The sequence below is a fragment of the Neodiprion pinetum genome, chromosome 3 (assembly GCF_021155775.2).
Source record: "Neodiprion pinetum isolate iyNeoPine1 chromosome 3, iyNeoPine1.2, whole genome shotgun sequence".
NCBI classification, from domain to species: domain Eukaryota; kingdom Metazoa; phylum Arthropoda; class Insecta; order Hymenoptera; family Diprionidae; genus Neodiprion; species Neodiprion pinetum.
The window spans coordinates 32,905,048-32,925,552 of NC_060234.1; the positions used below are offsets into that span (position 1 = coordinate 32,905,048).

The following is a 20,505-nucleotide window of genomic DNA, read 5'->3' on the forward strand; positions in this document are numbered from 1 at the left end:
GTAGCTCTTTAATTACTGATATTTTCGAGGGAAGACAATCCAAATTATTTCCCCTGACGAATCTACAGCTAGGAAGTCATCTCTGTTTCAATCAAAGCTAAAGAAATTCTAGAATAGATACTAGAAAATACGACACAATTTTTCTGTTTTCCAGCTGCATCTTTTGCATAATTGATCGCAGCAATTCAGGACTATTCGTCATCGTCTGTTCCTGTAAAATTACACGTATATAGCCAATGAAATATTATTTGCTTATTATTCAATTTCTCAATATTGGTGAAAATCATGGCCTGTCTAAAAATTAATTTTAGTTTTTTTCAAATCTCGCAATATCTCTATTTCACCTCGGGAATCAAAACACACGGTTACGTCGTTGCCCAATTGAAGTATAAAAATTACTTTCCGAGCAATCGGAAACGGTAACATACGAATTAATCTTCTGAACAAAATCGATTTATTAATTTCAAAATAAAAGCCTTTAATCACAAATTGCTGCAATTTCCCTCCCGAGACAAAAAAGAATTGCGTCTCGCTTAGTAATAAATTCCAATGTCTGCTGAGAAACGATACGAAAGATACTAGCCGCGATATTTTACGATGAAATACGACCGTCCTCGTCGAGCAGAATTATCTCTTAATACCCCGAAGGATTTTTCCCGTGCGGTATGTCGAAGTAGGTATAAGGTATACCTTGACATGTAGGTGGGTGTTAGCTAGTGCTACGTTAATATTGACGGTCGATGTCGACGAGCCCTGGGGACGGGGCTAATACCACCAAGTGTTTCGACGCAGCCTCCGCATGCGAGAAACGCCGGCGTCGAAGCACGCGGCGTAGCGTCGCGACGCGTCTCGTCGTGTCTGCTTGCGGATGGAGTAACTCTGCGATAACAGACTGCATTTGCATCGGTTGAATACGTAACGATCGAGAGCTTCTCTACAGTCTGTTACTACGTAGTGTTCACTTTCAGGGTGTCTATTATCTATTACGTTGTTTAGTTTACCAACGACGTGCGGTTCGGGGACGAAGAGAATGGATCCGCACGCGTCCGGATCCCTCAAGGGTGGAAACAGGGGGGTGTCAGTCAGGCTCAACAGACTTCGTGTTTTAGGGGATGGAGATAGTAGATGAGAGAAGGGAAGGGATGGGATGTGAGTCATGGGGCTGCTACGGCCTACTGATTGAATATTTGTAGATCTGTATCGGAGACAAGCCCTATCATGTATACTTATATCACACGATACACTCGCGAAAAGGCGAGCGAATTCCACTCGGTCACCCTAGCAGTTCACCTTGAATTTTGCTCCGAAACTTGTACGGAAACAAGAAACCAGTTAGCGCACAAGCTGTAATTCTCGCTGTCAAATATCGACACGTGTGCATGGATGAGCTTGTAATAAATCCCATTTTTTAAGGAAAATATTGTATCTATCTCGAAAAAGATCCTTCTTGCTTCTGTATATTCAAATGCCGATGATCCGTTCATCTCGAACGCGCGTCCTCATTATCCGGAACTGAGAAATGGTTGCTTTTACAACGAAAACTGGAATTCTAGATTTTTCACCTATATACATGCACTAATTTGTACTAATTGGACTCCCGTCTAGCAAGCGAGCATAAAAATAGATGCTACACGATACATTCGGGGGTGAAAGATGGAGGGGAACGAGAAAACTGTCTAGAATATTATTTGAAGAAGAAGATGCTTTCCGCGGCCAAATGTATTCTTCAAATTAAAATGGAATTCGAAAGATTAATGTTAGCGGCAACAGCGATGACATCCTGCCTCGGTAGAAAGTTCAGTACATAGATATAGATGAAAACAGTCCGTCGAGCAAGGATCAAGTGCGATTAAAAATCAACTAAATTGTCAAAATTTCCTACGTCAATTCGGAATCGATTTCTAGAATGATAATTTACTTGTGTTAAAAATCATTTGCAATTAGTAAGCCCGCGATTTTCAGTCAAATGGATCACTAACTTGTGAAAAAATTTCAAAACATATTTCACTGAATCTTGCATACCTACACTATATTGAAAATGCGTAAGAAAAATGTATATATATACGAGAAATGATAGAGCAAAAGAAGAGAAATTCAGACGATTGAACTTGGCGATCATTTCTCGTAATATCTCCTAAACGAAGTGGAACAGTGTTGGGCAAAATTGTAATAAAAAATTAACAATTACAAATCACTAAGGATAATTTTTAATGACATTGAGTTTCATTAAAATTATTTTCAGTAATAATAATTGAATCGGAGTTCAGTGAAATTACTTTTGATAATTGTATTTGACTCAGAGTCCATCGAAATTATTTCCAGTAATTGTAATTGAATTGGATTTCATTAAAATTACATTGAGTAATTTGAATTTAATCAATGTTTATCAAAATTACTTTCAGGGATTGGAATTTAATCAGAAATCATTTCAATTATCCTCAGTGATTGTAATTAAATCAGACATTATTAAAATTCTTTTGAGTAATTGTAAACCACACGATGTGGTCCAATTGAATTTTTTTCTCTAACGTTATTCCTGTGAAATAATAACAAATAGACAAATAAATTTACTCCGTTTTTGTCGAGAACGAGTCTTTTACAGTCAATATGTGAATGGGCTATGGTTACCAAAGTTTTTTGGGTAGCTGATCAAGGATTTCACATTACTTTGAAAAATTAATTTGTTTAAATAATTTGCTTGACCAGTCAATGTGAATATGTAAGCTCCATGAAGTTCCCGATGTTTTCGGAATTTGAAATTATGTTGAGAATTCGACATTACGTTTCCAAAGGTAATTTGTTTAAATAAATTATGAAAAACAATTGAAATTTGAAAAAAAAACATAATCATTTCCATTAATTGTAATGGATAACAGAAAATTACAATTGTTCCAAGTAATTGTAATTAGTAGCAAAAAAATTACAATTTTTTCAAGTAATTTTAATTGACAACAAAAAAATTACAATTATTTCGAGTAATTGTAGTTGATAATTATAAAATTACAATTGTTTATACTAACTGTAATTGATAAATCAAAATTTATAATTATTTCCCGCAATTGTAATTAGTTACTAAATATTACAGTTATTCACAGTAATTGTAATTTACGGGTAATGAAATGACGAAAGTAATTTCTGCTGCCCAATTCTGAAGTGGAAACAAAGAATGTGTCTCTCGACACGAACGGCTCGAGCCACCCCGTACATCGATTATGGGCACACATCCATATGTATAGACGTAAGGTATGTAGATGCGAAGGTTAGAGATCCCGTTGCACGTTGGGCACATACCCATGGTAATGTAAACCTAGGTTGTTTCGAAGCTCGTCCCCGAAGGGCGAGGAGAGAGAGGTTGGAGGGTTGTCGGTGAAGTAGGCGCCGGGCTTACCGATCGATCGTGTATACCGTTAGGTGAGAGAGGACGATTTATATTGAGACATCGGATAAAGAATTGCCGACATGTGTCCTAGACAGCCCGGCTGGAGTCCTGGCTAGGCGTCCCTGCAGCCTCCCCGTGACACACGCTCGGCTAACCCCACGAGCTGGATGTAAACGTGTGTGAAAGAAAGGAGAGAGGAGAAAAATAACCGAAAGAAATCAGAAAAAAATTGTTACGAGACGAAGGAAATAAGACAAGAAACTGACGGCGCGAGGGCGCGGCGCTTCGGTAAATTATTGACCCATCTGGATATGGATGGAGGAAGAGGTGATTCTGGACTAAACATCCCCGACGGATTAGCCAAACGTACCTCTCCACCTTTCATACTACCTCTACAGTATTACTCGCTACCACTAGGTGTGGGAGAATAAAATTTAATCATCTTTTCTCGAAGACTTAATAAACTCCGCCAGAGTAAGCCTCTTATGAAAATTTGACGCGGATGAATTGAGCTCAACCCTATATATACCCACCCATTCACCCATTCTGCACCTACCCTATACCGTACCGAACGAAAGATGGGAAGCTGTTGAGTCGGGCAGCCGGATGAGAGCTTGGCAAAGGAAATTTAACTACGCAAATATAAGGGAAATTAATTAGTATGCTTTATATGAAAAGTTTATACCGCACAGAACCGCGGCGGTATGCTGAGCTCGTTACATCTGCTGTGTTAACAACAGGAAAAATTGTTACAATTAACCGTGCTTTTATTGACTCCTTAATTACACAACGAGTATATTAAACCGCGAAACTATTCGAGCAATTTGTTTTATTTCTAAATAACGAATATCGGTGGACGACTAATAATTTTTAATCATATTTCCGTCCAATTTTCAACGCGTTATACAGCTCATTATACTTGATCATGCAATAACCGAGAATCAAATTTACTTCGAACAAGGTTTGTATTGTTTCAAGCAGAGAATTGAGTTCGCCATTCGCATATAAAAATCATTGAACTATAAGGGTAATACCAATATCACTTTTCTGAAAATTGAGAAATTTTACAGCTAGCGAGTACATAGACTGGAATATGACATATTTTTAGCGCTACAAAGACACGACAAAGATTATCCCTGTACCTATAAATATTCTAAGCGAAGTTATCAGTTCGTTATATTTGATTCAAAAGTAATAACCCGAAATTGGATGAGCTCTGCACGCGCCAACGCTCGCCGTGCAAGGAATAAAAAATAGAGAACAAAAAACAGCTCACGGAATCCCATGTGCGTATATCCCGTGAATACCCGTGATGGGAAAATAGGGTGTGTGCGGCACGGGTGCATGAAAAATGTAACTCTGTATATACCAAATTGGCTTCATCCCTCGAATCAACCCCTAATCCAATATCCTATCGAGTCCTAAGCCGGGTCTATCTCCCTAAGTCTGGCCTGCAACGGCGAAAAAGGATTCTCATATCTCCTAGAGACGATTGGTGGAAAGCGCAAGCTCGATCCTGACTGCGTCTAGATTTTCGTCGGCAAGGGTGGAGATCCAGAGTGCAGGTTTGTCCTTGTCCTCGTCGAGTGAGACTTGTCGTTTTTGAGTTCGGGTAGAGAAGGAGGAGAAAAAGGAAAAGCCGCGGCCCTGCCCCCCGTACAAATGCGTGAAAATCAAATAGCTTCCCGGTGCAGCGTTCGAGAGATGAACAACTGTTGCCGCCAGTCATTCGACGGGCCTGTTCTTCTCTTTTTCGGCCCTCCGCGTCCCCCTGGAGCAATTTCAGAGTCAACAGTCACCAGTTTCTGCCTCGTACAGCCTTGTAAATTAGGCCGCGTTTCTGTCAGCCGGGAAGAGAATATGAAGGAAAAAGAAAAAAAAAAAAACGAGAAAGAAAAAGAAAAGAAGACCCGAAGTTCTTTTAATTAAGATTTTTACGACGGTCTGGTACTTTCATTAAAAATGTTATATATCGCGCTGCCCGACTTATGCGGGGGACATGCAAGAACGAGCAAAGCACCGAAGTATCGGGTGGTTATTATACGAGCTCCATCAATTCCCTGGAAATCCCGCTATCCTTGATAATTACAAGCTGGAACGAAGGTTTTTTGTACCTTCGAATATGCCATCTCTTGCGTAACGGTGTACATCAAAGAAAAAAAATCTCTACACCTCCGCGAATCGAGACTTTGCAGCTGGTGCTATTGCAGTATGAACAAGAGGTTTTATTCGGAATGAAAAAGACTCCGACGTATGAAAAAACCTGAATCTATCGAATAAATAATTTTCACCGGTGACCAGAAAATACGCAATAATGGCGATGCGTGGGTTCAACTCTCGGGTCGATCGATTGCGGAGGAAGAACAAGAGTAAGCAGAAATACACCAATTGCGGTAAAGATAAAAACAATAATAAGAGGAATCCTAATAAGGAAGAAAGAAGAAAAACAACTACTACTATTCGACATCGCAGTGATATACAGCTGACTGCTAGAGGCTATAAATAAATTTTTAACCCTCGAGCCTCTCAGATCTAGCTGCATAGGCCCGGAGCGAGAGAAAAAGGACTGCGAGAGGACCTAAAAGAGTTTTCTGCCTTCACTTGAGTCACTGCAGTATTTTCTCTCTTGTGTGCAAGCGCAACTCCGTCTACTATACCGTCATTTACCCAACTGCACCTCGACCCGCGTAGTGCATACGCCTGCATCTCCTGCCTGCAGCTTTTTTTGCACAAGCGCATGCGGATATTATACCGGGCAAAGATGGTCCACAACCGTACGGTAAACAGCGCCTTCCCACTTATACACGTCTCGAAATCTACATGCATCTACATAACGTCTACATAGTGGAATAGGGGTGGTGTACAGGAGACATGCATGCGGTGAATAGACGATCTAGACACGCGTTTGTGTGCGGCCGCACTCGCAACTATCCATAATTTTTTCTGCAGCTCTTTAAAGGGACCGAAGCCTGAACCACCTCGCGTTTTGTACGACTGAGGACGAAATGCTTTCAGATTCTCTTTACCGCGTCTTTGACCCGGTACCGGAGGAAAAATGGTCAAAGAGAAAAAGGAATTCTAGAAGATTAACATCAGGTCGCGACTCACTGAGCGACAAATCCTGCAGTCTGCAGGTTGTATCGCCGTCAGTGCGTGGAACACAATCGTAACCAAGGCGTGGGCAAGATCAGTACACGCGATTGCGACTCAGGAATAAAATTATAAGCTTCTTTATTTCCGGTACAAATATTTCGTGGGGTCACCCCTTCGTGTCGTTGAATTTTATCGACGCATATTCACGAACCGGGCTCATAGCGAACAGGAAATGAGAAAATAAATCTAGGGAAAGAATGTTTCGGCGGTTGACATGGTGATGGTCTAAAACTCCCCAGGTAGATCTCAAGTATTGCTTATACGCGACAGAGTCTATCACTTGCATCGAGGAGAGCGAAGGAATGGGAAAAATAAGTGATTGAAACGTGATTCCGGCTGTCTAAGTAGAATCGATAATCCGAAGTAAGTGATCGGACCCTCGTATAGAAGCAGTGATTTCCGTTTCGAGAATGACGGTAAAACGGAAACGAATCAAGGGTAGGTACTGTTCAACGATGTCAAATGGCTTGAATTCAATTGGAATTTGACGAACACTTGTCCCGAAACTTCGTACCGAAGGGTCCGTATTCACGGATTCGCCAACTCCGCTCTATAATCACGATTCACGAACAACGACAAAGTACGCACCCCTTCTTCCCACCGACTCACAATTACAGAAAATCTCTGACGCCTAAATTCCGAGCAGCAAAAAAATGTCCGCACGCAGAAGTCTGAGAAAATGAACAATTGCTCATCATTCTGATACCATGCATTATCCACAGTGCTCTTGATATCGTCGAAGTTTTATATCGAGACGATGCAACTGTGCGACAATGCGAAGAAAACACAAAATATAAAATCTTGCTCAACTCACGCACACGAACTAACGGCCGCATCATCTGCCGACCAGGACCCTATAACGTGAAATACAAAAAGACAACACCGACATTGAACTCACCCTTGCAGCGAACACGAAGTCCGTGACCATCGTGGCGTTGAGAAGGAGAAAATACTCTCTAATTGGCTCGGAGTTGGCGATTAATCCGTTGATCAGTGGGTAAAAATTTATAAAAACCACATCACCCAGCGCAACTGCACCTCTCGGTGCAGCCTCCCTCGAGAAACTGATTTTTATTTCCGACATTTCCTTTAGCGAGGTAACACCGACTCACTCCCGTGTTCGCGGCCTCGGCTCTCCGTCTCGTTGTTTAAGGCCGCCCACGCGGCTCGGTGTTGGTGTTCTTTTATCAACCGAGGTGTGTGCGTTCTTCATGGATCATGAGACCTCGGCTCGCGGCCGGGTCTCCGTCGGTCTCCGACTCTACGGTACGGATTTCGAGTACCTGCGCCAGCACCCCCGACACCCGCCGACCGGCGCACGTAAACGCGGTTCGCACCCCGTATGGTGTGGGGGTAACGCGCAGAAACCAAGGCCTGAGAATCAGCCTGGCTTCAGCCCCAAAGCACCATTGCGAGGGAGGCACGGGGGACCTCGGCACAATATTTCCATGTAATTGCTGCATCGACGGAAATCTCACGTGAGTGAAGAAAGATCCAGCCACGCACACTAGCGCACACTACCGCCCATAACCCTGCTCCCCACGCCGTTGCGACCAATTAGATTCAAGTCTTGCTTTCATTAGTCTTCTATTGGTCCGCGTTCATCCCCGCATACGGGTCGGTTCCACGGATTTCGTCGCGGAATCATATCCACCAACAATTTTAATAAACGTCTGCTGTATACAGGTAGGTACTCGGTGTCGTTGTGAATTAGTTAAATTCCTGATTGTGGTGGAGCCAGCGTTGTCGTCAACTTCATGAGCATCGAGGCTGCAGTGTCAAACGCCGTGAAAATCGAATCAAATCGAGCTTATCTAAAGATCCCTTTCGACGACTATGCGACTCGGGAAAGAGTTGCGTGTCACGATTGAATATGACCTTCTCAAGGTGCAATACCTTTTATCGCTCAAGGGGGTTATTCTGTAATTTGTGTTATAATTGACGACGCTTTGACCTGTCGGGAAGCAGGTGAAACGCTAAAGTTACTTCACCACCCGTGATTGAGTTACAGAAAACGAGTCATGACCGATAAGAGGATCACGGACGTTTGACAGCGTCAGTATTTGATTACGTGATTCAAGTTCTGGATGATCAGCCGTGACTCAACCCATAAATGCGTAACCTGCAACTTGAATTTCCGAAACAAAGGTTTCAAGCCGAGTCTCGTTGTTTTGAACCCCCTGATATATTAATAGTACTCCGAATCTTTATCCGGATGATGCGTACACATGTATTACCGAGAAACAGTACGGACGGTCACGCTGTGGCAACTATGCTCATATCGTATGTACATGTGTAGATGTATAAACCGAGTCCCTCCGTACGGAGTCAGAAAAAGGGAGAGAGAAAGAGAATAACCCGAAGGGTTGTATTTTTAACCGGAGAGATTTAAAGGCCCGCAAATGTTCTCGGGCAGTACTTCTCAGCTTAAGTAACTTCGAATATCTGACACGTGGTTCGACAGCGTGACATTTTTTCGCGTGTTTTTCGAACCAAGCACCCCTGACATGGTCGCGAACCGGGTTAAGGACCGGTCCGAGGTTTACTCTCTGTCGTTTTACCCCCTTCCTGCTTTTCTCTTCCTCTGTGACGACCTCTTTCTAGCCCCATTTTACTCTTCTGCTGTAGATCCATTGCTCCTCTTCTCGGGCCTCGTTAGTTCTTACGTTAGATCGTTACCCGAGTCAGGACGGAGATACTTTATATCAGTGCTGACGAATATTTCCCACCGCCCTCCTTCGAAACTAACATCCCTGCGCGTACGACAATTACGTACACTCTGCAGGGTGACCCCTCCTTCCTAGGAGCTGAAACTACTTGAGACACTGCGAGATTTCACCCGGATTACCTCGGCGGGTCCGAGTCCAACTCCCGGGAAACTATCATTGCTCGCTCCGTCAGTCTAGGCGGTACTAATTAGTCCCTCAATCCACCCGCGAAACTTCTCATCCAGTTCCTTGCCTTCTCATATTCGAGAGCGTTACTTTTCAAGATATAATTACGCCTGGGGGGGGGGGGATTACGAAAACCATTCCAGTACCGCTATTTTTATTTCAACTTTTCCTCATATACACGTCAGGTATACCGAATATCTTTACAATCCGTAGCACAATCAAGATCTATATGATCCTTCATCTCGCAGTCAAAGGAATAAATTCGGGTATAAGGTTATACACAGATTTTCTCCAACTTTTTCACGCTCCATCGAACGTTTCAAATAAAGTGACACGATCGCTGAAACGGCTGCGGGTGAATAAAAAGAAAGTTGGCAAGATGTTGCGGCGTATATCCATATCTACATAGATACGCTTACTTATACATGTATACGTATACATAAGATACTTGCAGCGTGTCGAATTATCTGTTACAACCCTCCGGGGAAATCTTTCCCCAAAAATCATCATTTTCATAACACTTGGGCAGACCCCATATAGACGCGCTGGGCGGCAGCTTAACTTCTGCCACCCCATAAACTTGATAAATTTCATGGGCAACCCCCTCAACCCTCCTCACGGTATCTGGTGCAGCTTCGCGTCTCGGCTCCGTGCAATACCCGAGTCGGCAGCAGGATGACTGCAGCTTCCTGACTGGATCGTAAGCGTTAAGTGCTAAGTAGCGTTGAATCCGGTAGAATCAGCGACGAGGGATGCACCCCGAGTCCCAAGACGTACCGCCGGCATGTACCGAAGGTGAATTCGTGAGTCGTCGGTTCTCCGCTCCTCGCATAATCTCTCTCTTTCTGCTTTAGTGCACGGTTATAGTGCATCCATCGGTTCCTCCTCATCCCTGTGCCTATGTTCAGAGAGAGCCCTTCAGCGTTGCGACGCTTTTAAGCTCTCGGCCCCGTTCACAAACAGCGATCGTTGCCTGGGACGTTTACGAGACGGATACACGTAATCGTGCGTGAATATTAAGTCTTACAAATAACCGAGTTGTCTGTTATTCCCTCGGTAAAACTACCGTAAAGTAAAATCCTGACCTAGGGCTAGATCTGCTCCAGCCGAGTCTAGACTAAAGGATCTAATAAATAAGAACGGCATGAGCCGAGCCGTCGGAATGGGGAAAAAGGAAGAGACGGAGAATCGTAGAGATAGGAGAAAGAAGAGTGGAAAAAAACGGTTCAAAACTGTATCGTAAAACAGGGACCCGCGTCTATTTCTACCGGGCGTCCTCGACGGTGCCGCGGCGTCGACGTAGCCGTCCGTATCCAGGGAGACACGCGCTTTGATGTAGGGTATATGTACCAACGCAGAACGCGCAGCAGCATCCCCTAAACGTAACCAGAGATTCTCAACCGGGTTTTGAGTTCCTCGATTTATTTGTGCCACGGATTCTCATTGTCAGTCCAATGTTTCGTACATGCAACGCACTGGCAGTGTTTTAATTGTACACAAGAAAAGATTTCAAAAAAAGTCAGGCTCGTTAATGAAGTATTTATTGTCTTACCAGTACGTGACGTGTATTTTTTTATCCCCATGCATCTGTATTTCCGGCTCTTTCTCTATCTCTCTACATCGCTTTTCTCCGTTGAACTGATTAATGCTATTTTTTTTTTTTTTTCATCCACAAGCTCTCGTATGCTCATACATCGATCAGATCCTATGCTCTAAAGAGATATTTACAGTAGGTAAAGCTTCCCTGAACAACGATTCGATCAACTTTTGCTTTTGTCAATCAGATTTGTAACTTTTTAAGCGAGAAAAAAATCTTGTTGCTATAAAATAAGTATAGTTTTAAGAGCCATTTTATTTTACAAAATGAATCTCTCGGTGCCTCTGTTAACGAAGATTGTTCTCTGGAGCATTCGTATCAATTCTTCAGGGTCGTAAAAAACAGGAAATTCAAAGACCTATTCGCAGATGTGATACAAGCACCGTTTGAAAGTCCGCAATCGCGAAATTGTCCCCTTATTGCTCGATAAAGACTGTCTAATTCGAGCATGTACAAACTAAATCCGACATACGTACGATTACTTTTGCGATTCCCTGTTTCCCCCTCCATCATCCATGTATGTATAATACACGCATCGAATCCACTCAATATCAGTAATATTCAAAGAAAACTCCGCCCGAATTAACCCTCGCGTTTTATCAGCGGGCATACGAATGCTGGGAAGCCAGCACAAAGAAGCAAGAAGTAATCGTTCCGTTGAGAACCCTCTAGAATCAGCGTGCACATCTGGTCAGTAACATTGGGAGCCCTAGGCACGGGAGTTGGAATTATGGAGCAAAGTATAAACTATGGGGTTGCACCCCATAGGCATGGAGGAGTTTTGGTATAGAGGTGGACGTGAAAGCGGGGATAATATGGGCGCTGGCTGTACGATGTTGCATTTGTGTGGATGCACAGTGGGTGCTGAGGGACACGCAGACTCGCTTATAGACGCGTGCAGCATTAACCCCTGCTGCACGGTGGAGAGGCTGCGTGGCGGAGGCGGCGGCCATATCTCTTAAAACGCTCCAAAATGCGCAAAGGGTTGCTAAAAGGCGGAAGGCTTGACGGGGGCTAATGGGGTTTTCTCCGTTAAACCAAAACCCATCCCCCTTCGAAAGCCGAATTTAATTTTCCCCTCTTTCGCAACCCCGCGTATAGGTATAATCAACGGGCAGCGGGAAGATTTTCACAAACCTATAAGGTACGCAAGACCCCTGGGGGAAGTCGGTCCGCGGAGGACGAGAGAGTGAACTCGACGCAATTCGGTCCGGCCAGATGAGTGGCGTTTAAATAATTCACGAATCGTTTCGCTCGGAATCTCTGCTCGGAATTCCCACCGACCCGCCCTCCTCCGACCGGGGACTCGTTTCACGTTTAATTTACTAAATCTTTAGGACAACCGCTCGAAATAAACACCTACTGGAAAACAACAAAATTACACTGTTACATTCCTAAATCGAAACACAGCACGCGATGCCCAATATATCCGTACATAAGGATATACCTATACTAAGAATCACGAATGCTGTAGTAACGGATAGATTTGCTGTCTTCGCATGAGTGTTGGTTTCATGCTGGGTGGAACATTGTACTGAAGTTGTATTGACTGTTGCATTACAGAATCGGAATAATCCTGATACTGCAATGGGAAATCCGTCTTTCACCATACATCGCATGCAAATTTTTAGCATACCCGTTTTTCCGTGTACTTTTTCTGCCATTTCGATTCTCGTTCGTATAGATTTAACCTAATGTGAAAGCATGGGTATAAGACAAAGTTTTTCCACGAACGGTCGATAACAACGCACATCATGCTTTAAAGTTCGGATGAAAACCGGTCGAATGAGGACCCTTTACGGCCCCTGATATCCGTTTGACACATTATGCGTCTACGTTTAGATAGACGACGGATTTTCCCCGTGACCAGAACTAAGAATGTCGGTAATTTAATCAGGCATGAATAATGTATTAGTATTGATTGCGGTGACTAACCGAGTTGCGTTTGGTGAGCCGGCGACGGTGCAGGCCTGACTTTGTCCGGAGGACATCTTCTCGTGGCAGCGACCGTCGCAGGCAAGGGGATGCTGGTTCCACCCTGACCTCCCGGGCCGGCGACACCCGCCTGCTTGTTGTAGGGCGAAGGCAATCTGTAATCAAATTGAACGAAATTATTTAAGGAACGATTTGTCCATGCAGTCAAATTTATTACTCTATTGCAAATGAGAAATTATCGCCTGTATCAGTTTCCTGTACTTCGATACGTACTGTATTCATAGTACACACGCATGAATCCCAGACGCTCCACCCACGGTAGACATTACAAGCCTCTCCACACGCGGGGTGAAACGACCGTAGATATCAACGATTCGGATTGCAGCCAGTGTTACTCGATTCACAAGTGAATGGAGACGAGGAAGGGGTGAAGGAATGTGGAGGGAAGTCTCAGATTCCTTGTCAGACCGCAAGAAGGAAATACTGACGATCGAGGGTTGGATCAGTGTCTAAAATATCTCAGACCAGCGGGATTAAGCTCTGTTTGTCCCCGATACTACGTCGGAACACCGAAATCTGACTAGATATTAATTCTATTTTCGTAAATTGCATAAATTCCAGCAAACCGTCGAAATCCATCTTCTCGGACACGGTTCATAATCATGCATCCAGACACACGTAGGTTCGTCCACTCTGTCGCGTGTCCCGCATTCGCTTCTCTACGGAAGCCGGACATGATTAACACTCACGAATGGCACGGCACGCGGTTATGTTTACTAAACTATATCGCGTAAAACACGCGTACGCTCGTGTACCCGTTACGTTAAAGGTGACGGCAAAGTGCTGCCTGACGACACTTGACTGTCGTTGTGTAATGAGACGGAATTTAGCCGAGCCGCGTAACGATCATTTCGCGAGGAGAACCCGGGATCTCATCTAACTTCGCAAATTCTTAACACATGCCCGAGTGTAACTACGCGAATTACGCCAAGTCGCGATGAGACAACCCAAGTTCAACATTAATCACTTGGGAGCGATCACTTTATTAGGAACAGTCAGAGAAAAGTGAATTTCCAACAAATTCGGAGTGCTCGTATAACGTACACTCGGAAATCGTCCCGAGTTCAAATATTCATTTTGAAAATGAGCAAATACAATATTTCAAGTAATTCCAGCACATCTCGACACGCGTTTGACATGCTACGATACAATCAATGTCTACAGCCTATCGGCTTATGCGATTTCTTTTTTCTCTAAGTCTGCAGTGCGAGATGCACCTGCCTGGCACCTGCCGGTGCGACAAAGGAATTTTCAGCGAAGGTAGGTATCTACAAGCGAAAGAATTCTAAGCTCTCCACAATCGGGTGCGTTGTGATGGTGAGAATTTGAGACGTATATTTTCTTATCTTTTCCCGAAAGAAGGAGAGCGGTAAAACCTCTTTGTCGGCGGTGGAAGTTTCCGATTGGGTGCTTCTTGGCTCTTGTCTCGCTAGAAAAGCGAACGAGACGGTCGAGCGCGAAAGGGCGAAGCGAAAAATTATCTCAAAGCAGAGATAGCTCGGATGTTTCTCGTTGAACGGTTGATTTATAACCACGGCTCGGAGTTTTCCACCGTCTCGTCGACTCGACGTCATACTTCACCCTCCGAGGCTTCGGACTATCGCAGATATAATTTGTCGGGAAATTTATCTCGAAATAACATGTCCGCCCGCGTTGAAACACCGCGAGGTAAGGATGCCAAGCATTCCGATCTCCACTATGCGGCTCCGCAACTTTGGTATATTACTCTCGCAGCTACACTGTAAAAAATTTGGTGTCAAAATCAACACCATTTTAACACCACGCGTAGTCCCGAAAAGTCCACTCCGTTGGTGTGCATGCTTGGTGTTAACAGACGGTGTTAAAAGTTTGGTGTTCCGAAGTAACACCGATTGCAGTAACACCCGAAACCTGACACCTTCAGAATAACACCAGAGTATTGACGCCCAGACAATTATGACACCATAAAAATCAGCACCAAGGAATTTGAACCCTGCGAAATAACAACATCGAAATGGACACCATAAGAATCCGCACCGCTGAATAAGCACCTTGCGAATGAACACCAGCGGATTAACACCCTGGCAATAACACCAAAAAACTGACACCCAGTTGATAACACCAGAAAATTGACATCCGCAATATAGCACTATACAACAACAAAAAACAACTCCAAAAAATTGACACCATGGTAATAACACCAGAGAATTGGCAAACCGACTATTTTTTCTTATATGAATATAGGTATATGCATATATGACACATGAGGTAGGGTTTAAAAATAAAATACAGTGATTCATAAGATAATCCAAGTCAATATATAATTTCTATTACATAGGTAAACACCTTACATGTGCTTTCAAATATATACATATATAAACTTATTTTTGCTTATACATATATATATAACCACATGAACCTTAGAATAATCTTACATATTATATATTTGATATCAAAAGTACAAAACTTATTTTCTCTTTAACAACAAATTGGCTAAATAATAATTAATCATTATTGTTTGTACTTTCCGTTCTGCGGGATAGGAACTTTTAAATACCGTATGCATTTATATGAACATATGAATTGAGTGACACGAAACGGCGTAAAAACTAATAGTACAATATACATATAGATTATAATTATGATAATGATGAAAATAGTAGCATATAGGTACGTTTAAAAAATATGACATCTCGGCACTACGAACGTAGTAGTTTTGTGATAACTTTGATGAAATTCATAGGCATATTTATGATCCAACAGATTGAGATCGATTAAACTATAGGTCTTTATAATTTTGGGTTCGACTACAAAAGCATGGTACTCGTCACTAAAATATTTTGTTTTACATTTGGTACAAATAACGAATGGTACATTGCGATGTACAAAGATATGAGTGATGACCTGAAATACGGGTAGATCCGTCTGTTCATCAATATGGGTTGCAATTGAAAATCCGACTTTATAAAGAAATCCAGAAACTACTTTTTTCACCACGAATATTCTATCGGATGGATTAAATTGAAAATCGCTTCTCGCTAACAAAAATTCAGATATAAAATTGTCATACCTATCAAATTTGCCTCCGCCTGTGCCAATAAAATTTCTTTCTTTTGTGTCTTAGGACAGGCATTGCGGAGGAAGATCAACTGTCCTTGCGCACTTTCCTCATTGTGAGGGTACACATTTTTGGGGGTCGAACGTTTTCTTTCTGCTCAATTTTAACTTCTTTACTTGGCACCTGACGACGTCTATTGAGGGTGCGCAGTCTCCAGGAGATGTAACCTGACCGGCCTTCAGGGTCATAGAATATTTCCTGAAATTTAAATCAGTAAATGCTAGATAGTTTTATTAACACATAAATAATTCGCTACTGTATATGATCCTGTAAAAAATATCGGGCTAAAGTTTCACTTATATATAGATAAAATATGTTAATTCAAAATTTTTTTCAAAGCCAATGCCGACTAGAATGTGGCAGTATTTTATTCCAATTTAATAATTTATTTCCAATAAATTCACCAAATGGAGATAGGTTAGTGTACACCGAGCGTTTTGGTAATTCAGTACGCGGAATGAAATGATAATGCTTGGTTGGTACTCAATTATACAAGTCAGCACCAAATGGTTTAAAATAACACCATAGAGCGTTGAAAGAACCCTAGATACTATTCAAAGAACACCAAATAGTGTTAGATGAACAGAAAATAGCATTTAACGATTTATTGGAAAATATTATTTATTAACACTTACCTGTAATAATAAAATCATTCTATTCCAAGGGCTTGCCATTGGGAGTGAGCACTTTTATCTATTTAGTCTCCCCGTTGTATCGTCCCTTTCGCAACTGGAAAGATGTCCCGGTAACAATGTCACCACTATCCGGTGCATCCTGCACATTTGCTGCTTGCTGCGCACTATCAATCAACACATTTTCCATTTCAGGGCCATCCATATTAAGCAAAGTCACGGTAAAAACATTAACAAAATCTGATTCCGACATAATTAGAACCATACACGAGGCAGACAACACGTTTTACCTGAAATGCGAAGCGACTGCTTGTAAGCGCGCGTGGAGGAAACTGAGCTTCTCTGACTGCGGGCTAAGGACTTGCGGCATGTTAAAACTTGTACGCGTAAGAGCTTTCGACATCAGATTGACACCATCGGTGTCAATTCAACATTATATCGGTGTCAATGCAACACTGTGTCGGTGTACACGCAAATCTGTGACAGACTTGGATTTTGAGGTTGACACCATCGCCGTCAAACCAACACATTGTAAACAATCGACGGTGTGAACTTCTATAAAACTTCTATAGACTGCATTTCGGTTTGGAAGCAACACTATTTGGTGCTTTTTAACTTCCCGTTTCTCCATTTTCGGAGAAAAAAGGAAATTATTGTCATCACCCCGAAAATGAAAAGTTAGGTGTTCACTAAATCTTGACGTTTCAAGATCCAGAGAATCATCTCCGACCGCTTTCGGACGGACGACTGTGTGTGTGTATGTGTGTATGTATATACGTATCTGATCAATTTTTTTATCCGACGATATCTCAAAAACGAGGCACCGCATTTCAATGATTTTGGTCCCAATCGACGCGGCTTTTCAAAACTTAGAACTGATTAGATTTTTGCTTTGATCGGTTCAGTACTTTTTGAATTATTCGAACAACAAATCTCCGAAAAATAAAATAAAAATATCCTGAGAATGGATCAACGGATTTGAATGAAAATTGGTACCATGAGATTTCTGGGGTCGTTGATCACGAATATGGGATCAGATTTGCAAAATCTAAAATGGCGAATCCAATATGGTGGAATAAAATCTAAAAATATTCGGATTTTGGTAGAAATTAGTAGTCGGAGGTTTTTTGGGTCACCGATAACAAATCCAAGGTCAGAATTCCCAAATTCATAATGGTGGATCCATTATAGTGGTTCAAAATAAAAGAAAATCATATTATCTTCATGTAATATGGTATCCAAGGACTTTCGACACATCAATCACGAATCTGAATTTGTAGTTCGAAATTCGAATTGGATATTAATATTTTTTTATTCCGTCAACTTGGAACCTGCAGTGTGATAACGGGAAGATCGAGGGCTGGCTCACGGTCAGCTTGTTAAACACACGCAACTCGTCATTTTCGACACCATATAGTGCTAAATTTTGAATTAGCGAATAAATGTTGCCCATATAATATATACTAATTTATACATACATGCGTATAATCTGATATAATCTTATTGGATCAAATACGAATTGTAATTTGTTTGTTTTTATTTAATTTTATCGTGTTAGGGCGGACTATTTTTTTCCCGAGTAATCTCGCGCACGGTGAGATATAATCACTGAATACAATTCTCAAGTTATGTACGAAGATTTCCGACATCTAGACAGTGAGTATACCTCGTACCACAGACGAGGCTCATTGTGACTATGAGAATTTTTATTTTGAAGATATACTAACTTCTGAAGAGGGTAAATCAACACCTTGATCATTCAAATTGCACCGAAATGTGTCTGTTTGAGTAAAAAACTGCAGATGGTGTTGATTCACGTAAGATGACATCATTTTTAATCCCAACAACATTGCCGGAGTATTTCATAAACTTTATTGGTGTTATTCGTGACACCGAAATTCCCAGCCAATAACACCGAGCTTGCTTACTAACTTCTGAAGAGGCTGAATCAACACCTTAGTCATTTAAATTGCACCAAAAGGTGTCAGTATGAGTTAAACACTGCAGATGGTGTTGATTTAGTTAAGATAACACCATTTTTAATTACAACAACATCGCCGGAGTCTTTCATACACTTTATTGGTGTTGTTTGTGACACCGATATTCCTAAACAACAACTCCGAGCTTGTTTACACCGCAAATTTTTTACAGTGTATAAGGTGGTAGGTACTCGTACGGAAGCATGTAACAAAACACTTCACTCTCCACATACCGAATGCTCGCAAATTTGCCGTCTCCTTATATCGCATGCCAGGTTCTTCGACCGGTTTTAGTCGATGAAAATCTCCAGAGATAGATAATTATACTCGCAAGCCTACCTTACTGGTTTGATTATCGTACCTTTTTTGTACCACTGCGGTGTGAAATTTCCTTCGAAACACGTTTGAAAACAAATATCAAAGGACTCGGTGAACCTTTTCTTACTTATTGAAAAACAATTACAAAATGGGTACGCCATTATGTGATAATAATGAAAGCTAAAGTAACGCAAGAGTAACTAATTGTAAGAGTAACATCATCGCATGAAAAGTTATGTAAACCGAATAATAATAATGAAACTCTGCGCTGCTCCACGTTATGCTCTCACCAAGAAAAACTGTACGTCTTACGTCGGCGGTACGACAGTAGTTAGGGAGAGTTTGGTAACCAATACTGTAATTGCGGTATCTCACCAAAGTACCTACATGATAGCAAAGCTAAATAGAAAAAACACAGTCCGTCCACTGTACGCGATCGTTCGCTTCAGCTGTGATCGACAACTACCTGAACTGAAGTGTAAACTCTCGTGACGAGTGAAATGTAGTCGTCCCAAACTCGTAAAAAGGAACCCCATAGCTTCCCTGTATTTCGAAATGTTAATTTAGCGGTCGAGTAAACCAGTCATCCCTTCGGTAGACTATTTTCTTTCGGGATTGAAATACGGTTTATGAACCTTGTGCTCCGAATGATCGGGTACTTATGTCAAGAAATACATGCAGTGATTTCCCGATACACGGTGAAATTTTACGGTCAGCGGTTAGGTGCTGCCTGTTCGTTTATTTCGCAATTACGTATAATAGCGTGTACGCTGCGAATAGAAGTATTATGAATCGATTAGGGTTCGTTTGCGATGTAGCCTGGTTAATCGAGTGTGCGATTGATCATTAATGCAAACGGACTCGCGGTTGTTTCAACGCCGAGGAAAGGGAAAGGTAATTTGCAATTTAAAGTTACGATCACTAGACTGTGACGACATGACCATAATACGCCTCCTTTGTCGCGCAATTTGCAGAATCGAGCGAGTTCACAATCTCTACTAATATCGTACCGTGTTCCGCAGCTGCAGCTTCCTGTCACTACAGCTGAGTGTATCGTGGTAATCTCATCTAAAACATCGGCCAAAGTATGTTGACAATACAGGTACACGCGTGGCTCAAACCTAATCTTTGTCAATGTTTCCTCACGGTACACACATGCCTGAAGATTTCACCGTAGACAAAAGCAGCTGCTACGACAAATTTATGACCATGAATTGGATTGTTACTCCGGACTGTCAAATCTAGCTTGAAGGATCGTCTCAGCATTTTAACGAGATAAAAAAACTTCACGATTAAAGTGTCTTCCATCGTTAGACTGCACTATGAATTCACCAGGAAAGAGGTTATATGAAGAGTTTAAATTCAGGGTGAGTTTCCGGTGAAAACTGATGTATGAAAAGGAAATTTCTATAGATGAAAGAACTTCGATTCTTTCCCCGTAATAATTCGTCTACTCAGCTC

At 42.1% G+C, this 20,505-nt stretch overlaps 1 protein-coding gene and 1 long non-coding RNA gene across 5 annotated transcripts in view; both read right to left on the minus strand.

The window, feature by feature from the left end:
• The window catches only part of sick (sickie), a 179,466-nt gene that overhangs the window by 61,362 nt on the left and 97,599 nt on the right, over positions 1-20,505 (minus strand). For all 4 annotated transcript variants that reach the window (XM_046615988.2, XM_046615987.2, XM_046615990.2 and 1 more), the window contains one exon: positions 12,959-13,113. In XM_046615988.2, the coding sequence (XP_046471944.1) occupies positions 12,959-13,113 (155 nt within the window). The remainder of the gene's footprint in view (positions 1-12,958; positions 13,114-20,505) is intronic.
• On the minus strand, positions 16,196-18,218 carry LOC124214045 (uncharacterized). Its single transcript, XR_011176812.1, has 2 exons — positions 16,751-18,218; positions 16,196-16,313 (listed from the first exon to the last, which is right to left on the minus strand). It is a non-coding gene; the product is annotated as an uncharacterized lncRNA (long non-coding RNA).